The sequence below is a fragment of the Gekko japonicus genome, unplaced genomic scaffold (assembly GCF_001447785.1).
Source record: "Gekko japonicus isolate JY-2015 unplaced genomic scaffold, Gekko_japonicus_V1.1 scaffold377, whole genome shotgun sequence".
Taxonomy (NCBI): Eukaryota; Metazoa; Chordata; class Lepidosauria; order Squamata; family Gekkonidae; genus Gekko; species Gekko japonicus.
In genome coordinates, this window is record NW_015166432.1 from 1,064,724 (window position 1) to 1,085,448 (window position 20,725).

The 20,725-nt window shown below is 43.9% G+C and overlaps 1 protein-coding gene across 9 annotated transcripts in view; it reads left to right on the forward strand.

Annotated features, from left to right (window-relative positions):
- TCF4 (transcription factor 4) overlaps positions 1-20,725 on the forward strand; it is a 480,671-nt gene that overhangs the window by 413,379 nt on the left and 46,567 nt on the right. For 6 of the 9 annotated variants that reach the window (XM_015411865.1, XM_015411869.1, XM_015411871.1 and 3 more), the window contains 3 exons: positions 10,858-10,925; positions 12,993-13,071; positions 16,774-16,850. In XM_015411865.1, the coding sequence (XP_015267351.1) occupies positions 10,858-10,925; positions 12,993-13,071; positions 16,774-16,850 (224 nt within the window). The remainder of the gene's footprint in view (positions 1-10,857; positions 10,926-12,992; positions 13,072-16,773; positions 16,851-20,725) is intronic. The other 3 variants (XM_015411868.1, XM_015411870.1, XM_015411874.1) reach the window with 1 other exon arrangement.

Here is a 20,725-nt window from a genome sequence, read left to right on the forward strand (position 1 = left end):
TTAAAAAACCTTTAAAAAATGGGTGAGTTGGGGGATTTTGGCAACAAACTTACTACCACTGCTTGCCCATCCCTATGATTCCACACTTTTATCTTTTCTAAAAGTGGGGAAAAGCGGGCTTCGGTAGATGTTCCAAAAGAAAACCGTATCTGTTCAGAAACATGCAAGCCAAACAGAGTGACTGGTTAAACCAGGAGTACCCAGCGTGGCCCCCAGGGGTGCCACAGCACCCACCATCATCTTTCCTGGCACCCACCAAGAGGTCTTAGGAAATGGGGCAGGGCCGGATGGAACTTTTGCCCAGCTGGGCTTCTGATTGGCCATTGGAGATCTGCCTGACTCGGCAGATTTTTCAGAAGCTGCTTCAGCAGCTGCTGCCTCCACAGCACAAAGATCTTCACTGCATGGCTACTTGTATGTATGCAAGAAAATATTTTAAACAATGTGTTAATTTTTAACTGGGTTTGATTCCCCACGCCTCCACTTGTATCTGGCTGGATGACCTTGGGCAAGCCGTAGTTCTGATAAGAGCTGTTCTTTAAAAAAGAGCAGTTTCTGTCAAGAGCTCTCTCAGCCCTGCCTACCTCACAGGGTGCCTGTTGTGGGGGGGGGAAGGAGTTTGTAAGCCGCTCTGAGACACCTTTGGGTAGTGAAGGGCGGGGTATAAATCCAATCTCTTCCTCTTCTTCTTTAAAATGCATGCTATTAAGCAGAGTTTCTGCCTGTAATGTTGAAGAGCTCTTATTAGAGTTATGTATCACCGCACTCCCTGATGTTTTGTGGCAAGCATTGTGTAGATGGGCCCACCATCCTGTTTCAGCATTCTAAAGATGCCTGCAGGCTGGAAAAGGTTGGAAATCCTTGTCTTAAACTCACTGCCAGTAGGAAGCTTCAGTCAGGCTGCGATCCTACGCATAATTAGACCCACCATAGGCGTGAATGCTGGGTGGATTTAAAGGGCGCAATCAGACAACATCATCTGGGAAGCACCCCGCAGCTGCTGGCAACCCTTTCTGCTCCGCCACAGAAGCAGAGTTAAAAGACACTGGGGAAAATCCAGTAGTAAACGGGTTGCAACGGGCCATGAACGGAGTTTCCCCTGTCTGATCGCTCCAGCGTGCTCTCATGGCATCGGGATGGTCTGATCAGGCCATCCCGACTCTGTGCCGTTGTTCCCCCCGCCCCTTCTCAGTATGCACATCATCGCAAGCTTCATAGGGAGCCCTCAGTGCAGAGGTGCAGTTCATCGATTCCTTGTTTAAGCACATTGGAAACAAACAGCAAAAGAAAAACCCTGACTGCAATGGCGGGCTGAGCCCGCAGCTTCCACGGACTGTGGGTTCGCGCAACTGCGGGTCAAATTCCTCCGGAGGAAATAGCCTCGCTTCCCCCCCGGTTTATCTCGCACGTGTGACCACAACCTCAGTTTCAGTTAGACCTAGAATCTCAAGACCTAGACCTAGACCTAGAATCTCACCTGTACTTATCGCTAACGCTAACCCTTTGTTCTTTACTTTATGTATTATTTTCTTCTATTCCCTGTTGTTTTCCTTTCTGAAAAAGATCATTTGCTATATTAAATGTCTGATATGTTGTCGTCTTAAATTTACTGGAACACATGAACACAGCTTCCTTACCCCGAGTCAGAGCATTGGTCGATCAGGGTCAGTGTTGTCTACTTTGACCGGCAGCAGTATTCCCTCTAAGCTGAGTTAGTGTGAGCTAGCCCACAGTTTTTTAGCCTCCGGCTCACACATTTTTGTCTTAGCTCAGGAAGGAGGACTCCAGGGCAAACTAATTTGTGCAGTAGCCAAATCACCTACTCACAACTTTAATGCCAGTAGCTCACAAAGTGGAATTTTTGCTCGCAAAGACTCCACAGCTTAGGGGGAACACTGACCGGCAGTGCCTCTGGATGGCCTAAGACAGACCTATTTCACATCACCTACTATCTGTTCCTTAAAAAAAAAACACCAATCTTGGTGATACTGGGGATTGAACTTGGAACCTTCGGCGTACAGAGCAGATACTATGCCACGGAACCAATGGCATTTTTCTCTAGAGGAAAAATACTTGCATAAACTATGTCTATGTCCCAAAGTGAACCGAATACAAGAGTTCCAAGCAAGAGAAATTTTCCAAGCAGACCACAGGAGGATATTAACTCAAAGTGATGCTTTAAGTCTGAGCAAAGTATATTACTCATGTGTTTTCAGAGGTTCAGATCGATGTGGAATTTAAGCAGCCACTCACAGGATAGATTTAATGCAGCATATGCTAAAGATTACTCCAGAATATCTGCCTCATTCATGTATTAATCCTGCTTTCTACTCTCACTTTAAATGACATGTTTGAATGACATGATGCATGGCAGAATGTGGCTTTTTTAGTGGAAACATGATGTGTGCTTTCCCTTGAGGCCTTGGTTTTACTGTGATTTTATTATTAGAACAGTCACATAATACTGCACTTAATGTTTTTTTTACAAGCATGTTAAGCTTCCAGTGCAGAGATGATAAACTGTCATATGGCACAGAAGGGACATGAATTTTTATCCTGCTGTGTCAGTGTATCTTATCTTGGGAAGACTGGAAATATCAAATATCAAACTGGCCCAAGTTTTCTGTCTGCGTCTTAATATCTTACAACATAGAGACCTGTCTGGGAAGATACGTGTAGATTCTAGATCATGGGATATTTCTGAGCTTCTTTACTGTATGTTACCCTTAGATCTGATACAACTAGAGTCTGCAGCAGGATTCAAGCGGTATTGTTTAATCTGTCAGTTTTTTGTCTGCCTGTGAAGTTTAGCGTATTGACGTTAGCGTCTGGACTGGTTGTTGTATAACGCTGTAATATCCCCAGTCTTTAATTATTATAATTTTTAAAAAAGAGTGATTTATGTACTCAAACTTGCATGGAAGTAGTATCTTCAGATCTGAAACCCCCTGCTCATGATGCCAGAAATGAGTGGTATTGAGCTGCACTACACCCAGTACAATGCCATTCAGTTTTGACATCTCTGTCCTTTCTTGGATGAAACAGGTATTTCCGAATCCCTTTCAGTCTGTCTTCAGACCTGGTTTTGGAACTGAAAATGTCTTGAGCAATGGATAACCTTCAAGGACAATCAAGCAGCGTGACTCTGTTGATCCGCCTGCCCTCGACCACAATGGGTTGTTTGGGGATTTATCATCAGCATGCTGTTGACACTCAGCTCTACCCTGATACACATGACAGTCTCACATGGGAGGGGGAGAGGGGATGAGCACACTGGACTCCCCCCCCCCAAAAAAACCCACTTGGTTGTCTGTGGGGACAACTGAACTGAGGAAGTGGTTGTGAGTACGCATGCCCCCTGTGATCAGTGGTGCTGGTTTTGGAATGGCACTGGAATGGCACTGGAATGGAGGCTTCCTACACATTTAGTGGACATGTGTGTCCCTCAGGTGTACCAGACTTTCTGTTTCTCATTTTTAGCTGAAATGGCATCTGCAGGTGGTGGTGGATAGAGGACTAAGGAACAGAAGCTCAATCCAGACAAAACTGAGGTGCCATTGGTTGGTAATACTGCTGACCAGGGACGGAAGATTCAGCTTCTTCTAAAGAGAGTCGTACTCCCCCTGAAAGTGTAAATTTGTGATTTGTGATTAGTATTAAATCCATGCTTATAGTCGGAGGGGCAGGATTGCTCTGTGGCACATGGTGCCTTTGCCCAGCTCTGGCTGGTGTCCTAGCTGCACCTTTTCCTAGAAAAGCAAAGTATTGGCCATCAGTATCCATGCTCTGATCACATACAGGTTAGACTACTGCAGTACACTTTCCATGGGGCTATCCAGGGCATATAAATGACCACTTATGCCCTTATGAACCTGCCTGAACTTTGCCCCTCATCGGACTTCTGTTGTATGGAAGATGGGCTAACAGAGACAAGTATCATATAAGTAGAAAGATGTTGTTTACAGCTGTATTGGTCCAATAAAGAAAAATCCAGCTTTTGAGTTCACCAGACGTCTTCAGGCTAGATCTGGGGTGTCAAACATGTGGCCCGGGGACCAGATTAGACCCCCGGAGGGCTTCTATCAGTCCCACAGTGATACTGGCTGTCTTCTGCTTCTTCTTCCAGTTCTGCTGCTGCCGTGTCATCGTAGGTTTGCAGATACACACCTGAACAGCATACTCAAGATTGCAACGGCACAGACATTTTGATGCAATAATTCAGAGCAAGAGGTGTCAGTTATCAGACACTGTTAAATAAACGAAATATTGCAACAGTGCTAATATTTTAAGCATGTTTTTATTTTAAGTAAAACAACCCTTTGTGATTGTGTCTTTTATAAAGTTTATATCTCCGCTACCTGGCATTACATTTTATGACACACATGGCCCGGCCCAACAAGGTCTCATTTGTGGCAGATCCAGCCCTCATAACAAATTAATTCGACACCCCTGGGCTAGATGTTACCAAAAAAACCAAACAGACAGAAAGTTTTTAAAAAGCTTTAGGAAGGGAGAATGCCACAGGACATGGTATCAAGTCCTCCAAGCCTGTACTGTGTGTTAGATGCCTAGCAGATTCACAGGAAGCTGGATTCAAGTTACTCCTGGCAAGAGGCGGTAAAACTGTTACACTCTCGAGTAAATAAAGTCCAACAAATGTTTCTGATGTCACTAGTCTAAACCAACCAAGCCTTTGTTGAAAGAGACTAGAAATCACTTGAAAGTTATTGTATTAGTTTAGGAGATAAATTTAAGGTGTTTCATAAAGAACAAAGAAAGAGAAAGGGCCTTTTTTGTTGTGGCCCCTCAGTTGGGGAATATCTTTCCCACTGTGATTCCTACCTGGTGCCCAGCTGCTTGAACCTTAAGTGCCAGGTTAAAATGTTTTTGTTCACTAACCCTTTTGATTTTGGCCGATGTTCTCCCCCACCCCCCTTCTCCTTTTAACATCTTATTTTAATGGTGAAATGGAGGATAGGTCTGTCAGTGTTTAATAGCCATGTTGACTACATGGAACCTCCATGTTTAGACAAAGGAAACCTCTGAATATCAGTACCAGGAGGCAACTAGGGGGGGAGGCCTCAACCCCTATACCCTGTTGTTGGACCTGCGAAGGAACTGGTTGGCCACTGCATGAGACAGGACGTTAGACCACTGGTCTGACCCAGCAGGGCTGTTCTTGTGTTCTTGTGTTCGCTCACAAAGTATAATTTTTGCTCACAAGACTCCAAAGCTTAGAGGGAACATTGGTGACTCTGTGTCAGAGAGGGTATACAGTCCAGTAAGATTGAGAGGGTAAGAGAATTGGATTCACTTCTGGAAATGCCATGGGTTGAAATAGTGGGCCCAAAAGGAAGCTTAACACTGGGTGTTTGTTATTGCCCACCAGACCAAAAGATAGGGGAGGATTATAAAATGATGAATGAATTAAAGATAGCGGCCAGACAAAATAACTGTGCCATAATGGGTTATTTTAACTACTCACACATTGATTGGGTCAATATGTGTTCAAGTCGGGAAAAAGAGATTGAGTTTCTAGACACACTCAATGACTGTGCTATGGAGCGGATGGGCACAGAACCTACCAGGGGAGAGGCGATTCTGGATTTGGTCCTAAGTAACACCCAAGACCTGGTGAGAGATGTAAAAGTGATTACACCGCTTGGGAACGGTGACCATAATGTTATTACTGAGTTCATCATTTTATAAATAGGGAGTTGCCCAGAAAGACCAACACAGGCCTCGGCCACAAAGGCAGGAAAATGCGGGGGGGAGACGTGGCTGTTTGCCTCGGAGCAAACTAACGCACGACTGCGCGATCAGGCGTAGGGTTGACGTCCCGTCGAGCTCCCGTGGTTACGGGGGAGGTGCCGATCACAGGACGCGGCAAAGAAGCAGGGCGGCAAACAAGGTTGTGTTTTTTTTTAAAAAAAAAAACTGAAATGTATGCATGCTCCATTGGGTGCTTGTGCGCATCTGTGGAGACTTGGGGGGGGGACCTTTTTGCGAGGGGACATGGGCAGGCGCCGGAACTACCACCGGAAATGCGATCAGACGCCCACCCTTGCCCCGCGGTTTCCGGAAACTAGTACCTCCGAGGTACTAGTTTTTTACCCTGCATCTTCGGTAGGAAGCCTCGGGTGCATCACGGGAGCTCTACGCTTCCCAGATGTGGCGGTGAGATCGTGCCCGGAAAATCCGCCTATCTTCCGTCTCTCTAGTGTGCCTAATGCTCCGTGTGACCGGGGCCACAACTGCTTTTAACTTTAAAAGGGGTAACTTCTCTGAAATGAGGGGACATGTGAGGAGGAAACTGAAAGGAAAAGTAGAAAGGGTCAAAACCATTGGGGAAATTTGGAGACTATTTAAAACTACAATCCTACAAGCTCAGAAAAAATATATACCACAGGTTAGGAAAGGTGTAAATAGGTACAGAAAAAGACCTGCATGGTTAACAAACAAAGGCCTCGTTCACACGGAGAAGTTGCCGCACTAAAGACACGAATGACAGCTGGATTTTCAGTGCGCGATCACACCGCAACATCTGGGAAGTGTAGTGCACCCGTGGCTTCCCGCCGAAGATTCGGAGTAAAAAACTACTGCAGGAAGTGCACTAGTTTCCAGAAACCACGGGGCAGGGGCGGGCGTCTGATCGCGTTTCCGCTTGAATCCCGTGGCATCCGGTGCCCGTCCATGTCCCATCGCAAACCGGATTTTTTTTTTAGTCTCCACAGGATGTGCACAAACGCCCAATGGTGCATGCGCAAATGTCGGTGAGGGAACAAAAATTCCTGTTTGCCACGGAAGCGGCGCCTAGCGATTGCCAGTGTGATCGCATCGCGCCACTTCTTTGCCGCGCTCCAGGATAGCCGTGTGATCGGCACCTAACGGCCTAACCACAGGAACTCGACGGGACGTGTGATCGGGCTGCTGCGCTTTACTTTGCTCTGGGGCAAACAGCCATGCTCCCCCCCCCCCCGTGTTTTCTGGCCTCGTGTGACGGGGGCCAAAGTAATGGAAGTTGTAAAAAGTAAGAAGGATTCCTTTAAGTGATGGAAAACTCAGTGAGTTTGATAAAAGGGAACACAGGCTGTGGCTGGCAATTAAAATGCAAGTCTGTGATCAGGCAGGCAAAATGGGAATATGAGGAGCATATAGCAAAAAAATAAGAACCAACAATAAAACTTTCTTCAGTACATTAGAAGCAGGAAACCAGTGAGGCAGTGGGGCCCTTGGATGACCAAGGGGTTAAAGGAGTACTAAAGGATGATAGGGAAATGGCTGAGAAGCTGAATGCATTTTTTGCCTCTGTCTTTACTGTGGAAGATGAGAACTGGTAGAGACTGACCAAGAGAGAGATCTTGGAGTTATAGTAGATAACTCACTGAAAATGTCAAGACAGTGTGTGACTGCAAGAAAAAAGGCCAACACTATGCTGGGGATTATTAGGAAGGGAATTGAAAACAAATCAGACAGTATCATAATGCCCCTGTATAAATTGATGTTGTGACCTCATTTGGAATACTGTGTACAGTTCTGGTCACCACACCTCAAAAAGGATATTATAGCATTGGAAAAAGTGCAGAAAAGGGCAACTAGAATGATAAAAGGGTTGGAACACGTTCCCTATGAAGAAAGGTTAAAACACTTGGGGCTCTTTCGCTTGGAGAAACGACGGCTGAGGGGTGACATGATCGAGGTTTACAAGATTGTGCATGGGATAGAGCAGGTAGAGAAAGAAGTCCTTTTCTCCCTTTCTCATAATACAAGAACTTGTGGGCCCTCCATGAAATTGCTGAACAGTCGGGTTAGAACAGATAAAAGGAAGTACTTCTTCACCCAAAGAGTGATTAACACATGGAATTCACTGCCACAGGAGGTGGTGGCGGCTACAAGCATGGATGGCTTCAAGGGGAAATTAGATAAACATATGGAGCAGAAGTTCCTCATAGGCTATTAGTCACAAGGTATAGATAGGAACTCTCAGTCTGGGGCAAGTGATGCTCTGTGTTCTTGGTGCTTGGGGGGGGGGCAACAGTGGGAGGGTTTTTTGTGTCCTGGCCCCACTGCTGGACCTCCTGATGGCACCTGGTATTTTTGGCCACTGTGTGACAAAGTGTTGGACCGGATGGACCTTTGGCCTGATCCAAAAGAAACATTGCACATGTATATTTATGTTTGCATGGAACCTTCAGAGATTCAGTGTGATCAAATAGCAGAGTGGAAACTTCATCCTACATTGTTAGTTTAGTTCAGCAACCTAGAAAAATAGTTGAAAGAAAAATATCATTCCATCTGCCTCCTTGACCTCTCTTTCCTGATCTCCAGCCCTGACTCTTAATTTGCCAGAATCAATTACTATCTTCATTTCATAGGCTTCTTCCACAAAACAGACTCAGTGCAATAGTAAATGAAAAATTAGTAATTCAGCAAGGTATTCATAGCATCCACTCTGTTTGATACTCCAGAATCTCTCCGCTGTCTGCCAACTGCCTTTAAATATTATATCTTATCCCTGCATTTCTTAAAAGCATGCTCTCTAGTTGTTTAGAAAAACTGCATTAATTTAAGATTACATAAAAAATGGTCCTAAGCCCTCCCATTGAGATATAGATGAGGATGGGACAGAGATGTCTTTTGAGTAACATTTCAGTACTTCTGGGCAATCTCTGTGTTCTTACTGGATATGAGATCTTCGGGGGGGGGGTTAAAAAAAAGAATGTCAAGCCCTCATGGTTACAGAGATGAGCTTGATGACACTATTCTAGATACAAAGTGATAAGAAGAGTTTTCGTCTTTTGAAAAGGACAATTTGCTATGGTTTCCATCAACTGACATTAATTTTAAAAATGTCAAGAGGCTGGTCAAGCTTTAAGTTTGGGGTTTTTTTTTTAATTGAAGTTTATTTATTCATTTATACCCTGCCTTTCTGCCCATTTATACCCTGCCTTTCTCCTCTTCTCCATTTTACCATCACAATATTCCTACGAGGTAGGTTAGACTCTGTTACCCAGAAAGCTTCCATATCAAAATGGGGGTTTATACCGGAATCTCCCAGATTCCAGACTAACCATTATACCATCCTGGATCTGTAACAGTTAGGTTACAGTTTAAGTCACAATTAAGGTTGATTTAGTTCCAAATATAAATATCAAAGGATATTTGAACCAACTTTGTCCAGTTATCTGTAGACAGAATATGGAGATGGCTATTATGAGTCTTTTGGAGCCAAACAAGTTGTCCATGCAATGTAAGTTCTCAGATAGAGGAACAGGCTACCTATCTGAAGTGTAAGTTGGACAGGGGCTTTAGTAGTAGTAGTAGTAGTAGTAGTAGTAGTAGTATACTTTATTGTCATTGTACATTGTACATAGTGTGATTGAATTTATTTAATCCTGGTTCTTGGGTTTAATGAGATAGGTTTATTAGATAGTTGATCAAGCCACTCTCCCCCTGACTACTTTCCATGTAAACCTGGTGGTTTCTTAGTTCATTCCGTCACTTGTAGAATGTAGGCAAGTTGTCATGAACAGCAAAGTTCTGTGCCTGCCACTGGGGAGTCTGCCTGTGCAGGATCCCATAGGATTTCAGTACTTAATCTAGCAAGAGTCATTACCCATCTGTATTGAGATGTCAGCAAAGTACATGGCAACAATTTTTGTATGTTTCTTTGGCTCCAACAATCTTGTGCAACTGTGGGAAGCTGCATTAAAAATGAAGGTCATGCACGGACTCCCTAGAGTCACTTAGAACTTTACTTTCCCATCAGTGAAATGTAAGGATGTTACCAAATTTCCTGACAAACTCCAGTTCAGTCTGAAATTTCATGTTTCTTTTCTTCTCCATACTCGGAGCATAGCTGCAGTTGTCCCTTCCATCTTCTACATTGGACAAACAGGCCAGTCCCTTCGAAAAAGAATTAATGGACATAAGACTGACATCAGAAACCACAACATTCAAAAACTAGGGGGGAGGACATTTTAACCTTTCAGGACATTCAGTTGCTGACCTAAAAGTAGCAGTTATCTTACAAAAGAATTTCAAAGGGAGATTAGAAAGAGAAACTGCTGAATTGCAACTGATAATGAAGCTCAAGACAATGCATTCACCTGGACTGAATCAAAACCTAGGTTTCCTGTCTCATAACGAATGCTGATTTCTCCATGCCTACTACCTCTCTGCATATCACACCTAATCCAATCACACCTGCTACTGTCATTTGCCTGCTAATGTCATTTGGCATCTGAAATCACTCCACTTTCCAGTATATAGGACAGATAGACTCCCATTCCAGCCGTATCTGAAGAAGTGAGCAGTGACTCACGTAAGCTCGTACCGTGCCATAAAGTTTGTTAGTCTTTAAGGGGCTACTGGACTCTTGCTGTTTTCTACTGCTACAGACAGACTTAACACAGCTACCCATCTTGATCTGTATCCATGGTAGAAACAGTCAGGAAGCAAAATAAATGTGGCAAATTCTTATTCTCTCTTCCCTATTCCGTCCCTTCATGACAATACTGGCTAGCTAAAAAAAAAGTTGAAACCCTGTTTCTGAAGCCAACAACATATAGCCTTGGTCTATATTAAAAAGGCCTTGTTCTGGTCGAATGTCCAAGTATTCCTTTAGGGAAAGCAACCTGATCTGTGTCTTTCTATATCCATCCACACTCACACATATATAACTTTGGTCTTTGGAATACATTTGAGTCCTTCCTTGGCGAACAAAATTAATGCTAATTAAAGATTCATGTGATGCAATTAGCATTAAAATGCAATTGAATTATGGATACCTGGACCAGGAATAGAAAATGGAATTATTTCCCTGCCTGTCTTTATATCCGATGTTTTGTTTTTCAGCAAACAGAGGAAGCGGAGCTGCAGGAAGTTCACAGACAGGCGATGCACTGGGGAAAGCACTTGCATCTGTAAGGAAATCTTTGCTTTGAGATCCCCTTTTGTCGCGTGAACCTGAGTCAGAATCCGTTACCAAATATTTAAGTAGATTTATTCTAACTGGGAGTCGTGGAATAACAGAAGCGTTGCCATACGGTTAAAAGAAGCTCTCTGGAAAATGTTGATAATTTGGGGTGAATTGTTGGTTTGGAGCCATGCCTCTCGGTTTTCCATTCTCTTGACTCCTTTTGAAATGGATTACTCCTTCACAGAATTAGTTCTGGGGAGTTTCTGGATACTGCTTCCATTTGGAACACAGGTTAGATTCTTAAAGGTTTGCATCTCTGGAATATGAGGGCACGTCTGCAGTACAAGAATAAACCCAATCTAAAACCAGTCTCTGTGCGGTTTCTTCATCCAAGAAACATTGGGCATTTGAGAGTGTGGTGAGCGTTCTCTTAGGAAACCCTGTCTTCTTCCTCAGAACTGTGGTCCCAAGGTTCCTTGGAAGAAGTCGTGACGGTTTTCAGAGCAGGCCTACCCTTCAAGTTGGGAGCTGTAACGCTTGTGTCTGTCACAGAGACTGGATGGGCTGTGTCCAGAACTTTCCAAAACAAATCCTGTCTTCAAACCCAAGACCATGGTCTTAAAATCACAGAAACCCAGAGAAAAGGATTCGTCAAGACAGGGTTTGACTTTCAGTTGTGTGTTTTCCTTCTTATCCTCAAGGGTTCTTTAGACATTACCCTAGTTCTGTGTGAGCTGCTTTTCAGCAAGTGTCTTCTCCGTGACTGGGATAATTGTTAATAGACTGAACTATGTGGTTGGAGTCTCATCATGAGAGTCTTTTCCTATGGAGCTGGCATCCCATGCAGTCTCAGGTTGCTGATTCTGTTCTTGGGATTGGAATAAGTAGTTTTCACCCACATGGTTTGGGGGTCATTTAACCACTATCCCATCTATATCAGAGCTGCTCGTGAACAAGAAGGTGCCACTCAGCTGGGGTAACATTTAAAGATTCCCTTTGTGTACGTCTTTGCAGTGGTTAGTATTTAAAAGTCAGTGTTTATGCCAGTTTGCCATGCCACTGTTATCAGTTTTTTGTCCCAAGCCCAATACTTTGTTTGAAACACTGAGGCAAATTTGGATGCATGCTGACTTTTTAAAGAAGAACCACTGTGAATTTATTTTCTGGGCAGAGTGGGTTCCACTGAGTTCTCATGAGAATTGGCATTATCTGTGTCCGACTAATAAATGCGATAGAAAGACAAAAAAATAGCTCAATTCCCATACAGTGTATACAGTACAAAACCTATTTTAAGTGGCCCCGAGGCATTGATTAACAGGGGAGATGATCAGGCAGTAAATTAATTTAATTGCCTGTGTGGGATTCAAAGGAACGGCTCTTACATTCAGCGCCAGCAGTAGCTTATATGAGTTCCCAGCATGTTTCCCATTACTTGATAATTGTTTGATGTGATAAGAGTCATTGATCTGTGATTCAGGTGGGTAGCCGTGTTGGTCTGATGTTAAACATGTGCTAACTGATAACAGCAGTTTCACCTGACCGGGATACTGAGTAGTGTGTACTCAAACCTATGCAGGCAGAACTTGTGCTTAGAAACCACATGGTACCAGACCTCATCGCAACTGGCATAGTATCTAAAGCTTGTTAGTAAACACTGAGCTTTCATGCCCCCTTTTCTAAAGTTCTTAACTCTGTTTGAATTGTCCAAGGAATCAAACTGGAAACAGACTCATTCTTTGAAATCGCGCCTCCCCCCCAAAAAAAAAAAATATTTACATGTAAAGCGTCATGTGAAATTCATTCCGGCCACAACGCAATTTGTAAGAATGATTAAGACTCTAATAAAAATAAGGGAGGGGGAGTATGCCCATTAGCCAAGTCCCATCATGACAGCTATCTGTTGCTTCAGAATGAGTTTGTCATGCTGTTTTGGCCATTTATAGCTTGTGTACTGAGGTAATATTTACGAGGAAACAGAGTTCTTAGTCTTCCCTAATGAACAGATGTGCCATAGCTCTGTCTACATCCATACATGAATGGCTTTAGATTAATTCTTTATCATCTTTTAAAGATCTACTCTCCAGACCACACCAACAACAGCTTTTCATCAAATCCTTCAACTCCCGTTGGTTCTCCCCCTTCTCTCTCAGGTATTGTGGTTAAAATTCTATTTTACTGAACATTTCAACATTACAAAAAGTGGGAGAGGCTTAAATATACTCCTACTGTACAGGGCAGCCCATCAGACACAGCATCAGACTGTCATCATATTAATAAAGGCTGGATTTTGTGCTCATTTAGATCAATGGAAATGCATTTGAAGCCATTTTGCCTTGTTTTGTGAATCCTAGTTTTTTTCTAGCTATCTTCATTAGGCTAGCAATTGTACCGTTTGCTTCAGTTATTGCAGGAAAATTGCAGGAGAGCCTTAACGTGCTCATGTGAATTGATCCTAATGATTTTAACAGGGCAAACGTTCTCACATGGAGATTGCTAGTAACATCTAGCATAAGCATTCTAAGAGAGAGAAAGAGAGAGAAAGAGGTTGGGCTAGAAAGTACAAAACCATACCAAGCTTACGGAGTCAGATGTGAATTCTTCTACAGTCTTATCAATTTGCTTATCACCCATTTTTCTTCTAGTTAGTCTGTTCTTAAATGGTTTATCAGCCAGACAAAGCATAGCCTGGCTTGAGGAAGCGCTGATGATGAAGAAACCAACTATTACCTAAGAATTTGGACTATTCCATTAAAGAATTTGGACCATTCCATACATTGACATTTGTTACATGGTGACACAGGTGATAGTGGAGGTGTACAGGAGAGAGAAAGAGACCTTTTCTAAGAAGCACAAACCAGCCAAGTAATAATATTCTCACTAGGTTCACCTTTTCTTTTTCTTTCAAAAACCCATTCTTTTGCAAGGAAGATATAGCTATGGCAAACCATGCACAGATGATACTGGAAGTGCTCATTCTTTTCCCAGACTGTTAACGATTGAATATGTTCTGTAGACAGGACCTAGTAAGAGCAAGCTCATAGCTACAGTGGGGCATTTCGGGGTCCCGCCCCCATAATTAAAAGCCCTGCCCCACCAATAGCCTTGAAAGAGAGGGCTAGAAACAGGTTTGGAGCATCCCCCTTTAAAGACAGACATTCAGATTAATTTAATTAACTGTAATTTAACTGCCTTTTTAAAAATGTAAATACTCCCCAAACAAACAAACATGGCTACGGGCCTGAGTAAGAGTTATTGGGATTAGCGGTGAGCCATAACTTTCTCTACACCACCTTCCCAATGCAAAATTGCCACCAGTACTCTCGGCAGTTCTGTTTATCTGTTTTATTTTGCTCCTCCTCCTAGGAATTTGGGGCAGCATATGTGCTTCTCCTGTCCCTCATCTTGTCCTCATCTCAACCTGATGAGGTAACTAAGGCTGAAAGAGATTAATTGGGCCGTGGTCACCAAATTTAATCTAACATGGCATTTTGCTTTTACCTGTAGTCTGAACGTTCTTCTTGACAGCTATATTGTAGAAGGCCTACAAGGCAGTGGTGACATCCAAGATCTCCAGATTATTAAGACTCGTAGGCACAATCCCCAAAAGGGAGAGTTTCCAAAACAACATTTGATCCCTGTGTGTTCATTGTGACTTTATTAGAAAACTGATACATTATACCATTAACTCTTTTTGTGCTTCACCCTTTTAACAAGGAGGGTTTCTTTAAAGCTTGGTTTCACACAGATAAAAAGAAATCCCTTTTAATCTTAGCTTTTCTGTATGTAGTACTTTATTTTGAGAGACAATGACCTCAGACTCTGAAAACATGAATTGGCACACTTCACCAGGAAACTTTCCTTCAGTTGGTCCGTTAAAATGAGTAAGATTTTTTTAAAGCAAGGTATCTTGAGTTCTCTTAAACTAGTTAATACTTGATTAAAATTAATCTGACTTGTACGTTCAGTGATTTAGTGGCACAGTTCAGTTGTAACACCAAACTATGGTTTGCTGTTTATGAGAATGATCACTCACATGATCCACTCCCCTCACCCTCTTACACTGGCAAGACAATGACCGATTCCATACAAGCAGCTGTGCTGCCATTGCTCTTCCGTTTCCCCCGGTTGTATTGGTCAATTTCACACTATTCACTGTGTGGCCACATTTTGACCCGAGTCCCCCCCCCCATTTCCGCCGCATCTTCTTGATCCTCAAAAAACAGGATCAAGAAGATTGTCACGACAGGGCCAGCGGGGCAAGGCAGAGAGGGGGAGTTCACAGTCCAGTCCGAGAGTCAAGCCAGAGAGAGGGCAAAATAACCCGAGCAAAAGTCCCAATACACAAAGCCAAGCCGTAGTCAGAGCGTTACCGAGCGTCAGAGTCCAGATAAGCAAGCATCGAAGTCGGGATGCAGAGCCGAGGATCAAGAGCCAGGGGGTTGTCAAAACGCGGACTGGAGTCAGGAACCAGGAAGTCAGTCAGTAGCCGGATAACAGGAACAGAATCAGAGGTGCAGAGCTTCTGGTCTGAAGGATGAGTTTGCCAGTACAATTAGCCAACAGTCAGTGACCTATTCAAATAGCTCGCTGGGTTGTTAATTCATTAGTGCCTCATTAGCACTGGCTCGCGAAGTCCTTGATCCTGCTAGAACTCCGGGCTTATTGATCTCCAGCGCAAGCATGCCTCTTTGCATCTGGTTGCCAATTCCTGGCGTCTCCGATCCCTCAGCCGGTCGACAGGTGGCGGAGAATCGGGTGGCGTGCTGCTGGGGCCAGGCATCACCTGATCGGTTTCAGGTGCAGGCTGTTCTGGAGGCTGGTGCTCATTCTCTTCGGCACCTTGTGTTGGCAAGGACTCCCATGCCTCCAATGGTGTTAAAGGCACGGAGTCCTCAGTTTCAGATCTCCCAGGCGCAGGGTCGGGGACAGGCATGACAAAGATGCAGGAGAAATTGGGGGGAGATGCGGATCAAAATGCGCCCATGCAGCAAATAGTGTGAAATTGACCAATACGACTGGGGGAAACAGAAGAGCAATGGGGGCACAGCTGCTTGTGGGGAATCGGTCAATGTGTTACTTCCACTTTTGCAGTAAACCACAGTTTGCTTTTGTATCCAGTCATAAATTGCAGGCTTCAGGGAAAGCACAAACCATAGTTTTCTGCCAAAGTGAAAGTAACTACATTAACTTTGCCATGCAAAAGAAAAGGAAAGGGGAGAGGGAAGCAAGAATTATGACAGCAAGGTTGAAATGCCTTTAAGGCTCTATGTCATAGGAAAACAGTGTTTACCATTACAACTGAACCATCAGTGGTATGATCAGTGAGCGCTGATTATGTCCTGTTATGGCTAGAATTATCATGTATTTAGCAGTTTCCTTGGTGCTTTCCTTAAAAAGTTGTTATTTCCATTAGTGATACATCTCTTTCTGCTGAAGATAGTTTCAGAGGGTAGCCCTGTTGGTCTGCAGTAGAGCAAATGGATTAGAGTCCAGTAGCGTCATAGAGACCAATCTCAAAAGCTCATACCCCAAAAATCTTTTGGTCTCAAAGGCGCTACCAGATTCAGAGCTAGCTGCCCTTTCTCATTTAGCTTTTATTTGGTACAACTGCTAGAGCAGCAGAGCCTTCTGTGTTATAAACCAGTCTTGGAGACTCATGTGCTTGGTGTCAATGGTGCCAATATCAATGTGTGTTTGTGTGTGTAAAATAAATGTATGCTTAAGAAGTTCTCTGTGAATCCGCTCTGCGTCTATCTGGGAAATGGCATTAACATGTCTACAATGCTATCCAAGATGTTTGAAAAGGCATTTTGTTTGCATAGTTCCAATGGTAACTCCCATTTTACTGTTAGCAGGCACAGCTGTTTGGTCTAGAAATGGAGGGCAAGCATCATCATCTCCCAATTATGAAGGTCCCTTACACTCTTTGGTATGTTTTTGACCGGTGACCTCCTCAATGTCAGTATTTACTTGCTATCTACTTTTTCCTTTGTCATGCAGGTCTTCTTTTTTAGAGGTTACAACATCCTCAGATTATTTTTTTTCCCAAAAAAACACTATTTAATTTTCAATGTTGGTAGTACGGAGACCCACCCATGAGATTTTTTTTAGCTAGAATTTTCCTGTACAATAGTTTACAATAGTATATGACTAATAGTAACCATTGATGCAGGGGTGTCAAACTCATTTGTTATGAGGGCCGGATCTGACATAAATGAGACCTTGTTGGGCTGGGCCATGTGTGTCATAAAATGTAATGCCAGGTAGCGGAGATATAAACTTTATAAAGGACACAAACACAAAGATTTTTTTTAACTTAAAACAAAAACGTGCTTAAAACATTAGCTCTTTAAGCTGCAAACCTACTTTTGATTTACTGACATTCACCACAGAAATCTCATGCTCAGAGTTCTGAGTGTAGGACCCAGGTTAAAACATGAAATGGCTGAGTGATTAAGAGAGTATGGCGAAGCAAGCTATGATGCAGCAGCAGCAGACCTGGAAGCAGGAGATGGCCAGTTCCACTACGGGCCTGATGGGGGACTGATCCGGCCCCCAGGCCGCACGTTTGACGCCCCTGCATTAATGCATTTAAATGTACTGTCAGAAATGGAGAATTAGATACAAAACATCGTATCTGGAGAACAGATTAATGCTATATAGAACAGAATGCATTGTGTGTTAGGATTGTGCTGGTTTAAGACAGTGCAATCAGTAAATTAAAAGAAATTTAAGTTTAAAGAAATGGTGGTATATTTATTTAAAAGCATGAAATGAGAAGCTATCCTGGTAAACTGCCAGGAAACCCTCATGTGAGTTTCTGGAAGGTATAAAATCATCTCACAAACAAGAACAAATGCATCTTAACAGAAGAAAGCACATGATTTCTGAGTACTCTTAAGAATGACCACATAGTGCTGAATCATGCAAAACTTGCAGTCAGCTTCACTGCTATTTTTGCTTGTCTCAGGAATAATTATGGTCTACAGCACCAGGCCAGTGACAGATGTGATGCCACTATCGTGAGGCAGTGTCCGATAATTATTATGCTGCTGCATAGAATTAGTGGTTACATGCTTCATCTAGCTCAAGATGAATTCTCATGACCACCTTCTATCACTTTGTTTTTTGGGTTTTTTGGAGGGTTTTTTCTAATGGCCAATGATACAGTGGAGTTTGGGGGAGAGAAACATGGCGACTACTTCATGGGTAGCTCCAATTTTTATTGAACTCCTTCATCTGCACCTGCCGAGCAAGTCTAAAAAAGTTGCCACATGTAAAGAATGTGGCTTTCAGGGCATGTTGAGGTGACTAATCTCACCACAAGGTGATTGCCAGGCAAGTCCTAATAAGGGAGAAGGAATATGAATATTAGATCTCAGAAATGTCTTTTAGCTTTTTTTATATTAGTGACAGGATTCTGGACATGATCTCTTCATCACAGATGTCATGGAAGAACCAGATACAGATAAAGGGGATTAGATAGATTCATGGAAGATAAGTCCATCGATCTCTACTAGCTATGGTGACTGAGGGGAACCTCTGAATCCCAGAGCCAGGAGGCAACCTCAGGGGAACGCCTCGGCCTCAATGCCCTGTTGTTGGCCCTCCAGAGGAATTGGTTGGCCACGGTGTGAGACAGGCCGCTGGCCTAGATGGACCACTGGTCTGATCCAGCAGGGCTCTTCTTATGTTCTTATGACATCCAAAATCAGACCTTGTCTGATCACGTAGAAGTTTTAAGTGGGTCAGAACCAAAGAAAGAACCATTGAACTAGTACCTAAGGGTTCTTTGAACTTGTTTTCTTGAACAGATAGTCCTACAAACTATTCTGTATGGTAAAAGACTTTTGAAATTTAGGGGAGTTCAAAAGGATGAAGAAGTCAGAAATGCTGGATGTTTTGAAGCTCCTGGACACGTGTAAGATTGTTTGCACCAGATTCTCTGTCCTCCAGCAGCAAACTATTTGAAGTGACTATATGAATACTAGGGTTGCCAGGTCAAATTTTGTCCCCGGTAGGGGACTTTGGGGGGCATTCGTGGAGGAGGCAGGGCATCCCCAGTGCAATGATGTCACGTTGGGGATGTCCCTGCTCCAAGCTCCACCCCCAAGAACAACCGCCGTCGGCCACCCCTCTCCCTAACCCCCTGCAAGATTTAAAGGGCCCTCTGATAAGGTAGAGGGCCCTTTAAAGCTTGCAAGAGGGGAGGGAGAGAGGTGGCCGCTGACAATTGTTCTTGGGAACGGGGCAATGCTGCTTGGAGTTCAGGCACATGGGGGGCAGTCCCCGCCGGCTGGGAACCCTTAAAGGACCCTTTAGGTGCTTCCAGCCAGCGGGGCCCCACGTGCCTGGTCTCCAAGCAGATTGCTGCTTGGAGACCGGCCGCGCAGGGCCAGGCCAGTCCCCACTGGCTGGAAGCACTTAAAGGGACACTTTAAGTGCTTCCAGCCAGTGGGGCCCCGTGCGCCTGATCTCCAAGTGGCATTGCCAGGCCAGTCCCCACCTGCTGCAAGTACTTAAAGGGTCCATTTAAGTGCTAGCAGCTGGCAGGGCCCCATGTGCCCGGTCTCCAAGTGGCAATGTCACTTGGAGATCGGGTTCATGGGGCCGGGCCAGTCCCCGCCAGCTGCAAGCACTTAAAGGGACCCTTTAAGTGCATCCAGCACGTGGGGCCCTGCGCACCCACATCCACCCCTCTCCCCTCTGCGGAATTTAAAGGGTCCTCCAGCTGTCAGCTGGAGGGCCCTTTAAATCTCTCAAGAGAAGGGAAAGAGAGGGGTGCCTGTGGGTGTTCGGGCTTGGGAGTGGGACTTCCCCACCGGCCAGCTCGCTAGCGGCGGGTTGAAGCCCAAAAAAGCTGGTGAACCCCTGCCCGGCCTGGGGTTCTGGCAGCCCTAATGAATACCCAACCAGTTCCCTCTAACTGCAGTAAAGATAACCTGATTGACTTTGGAAGCGTCCTTGGAGAATAATAGTAGAACAGATAGGTGGCACCAGTTAGGCCAAGTAAGCGCTTTTGGCATAGTTTATTTTCGTCGCCATACCCATTTCTATTTCTTTTTGATGTGAGGTAGGTCAGTGAAGCAGACATGCCATTTCTTCACAACCAATACCCCTGCCCTTTTTCACTTCAAACAGTGGGAAAATACAGCAGTAACAAGAAGATTGTTTGAGAATTTGTTTGTTCTGTGGACAAGGCCGAATTACACAATTTATCGCAAGGGGTGTGTGTTTTCTATGTAATGCTAGCTGTGTGACACTTAAGGTTTGTTTATGAGAAGTGAACCTGTTTTACTTGAGTTTAATCCTTTGAAAGCTGTTTGGGTACATGTTCTGCAGGGAACGAGGCAGTAACTGGAATGGAATAGTGGTCTAAGATACGCTTTTCTCATTCTTTTCCTTTGATTGAGTGGAAATAACAGGCCTGAACCAAGCTTGCTAAAGGCCTCCGTGCACAACATGCTGTTGCTTTCCCTTGACTGTAATAGGGTCTACTCATGTGTAAAAGAGTTCTGGATTACAACAACATGTATCTAACTATCTTTCAAAATCTTCATGGCAATTAGGTATTTCTAACTTATACAAAATGCTTGAAAAATCAGAGGGCTGTATACTGCAGTGGCTATATTCATGAGGAGTCAATGGACCTGTTTTGCCCATGAAAATGAAGCTGTCTTTTTATGAACCAAACTTCCTTGGGTTCCCTAGAGGGAATAGTGTCATTGTTTTCTGCGAGGTGAAAACAAAATAAGTTGAGCTGTGTTCAAAATGTAAATACAAATTAGGACATACCTCACCTGT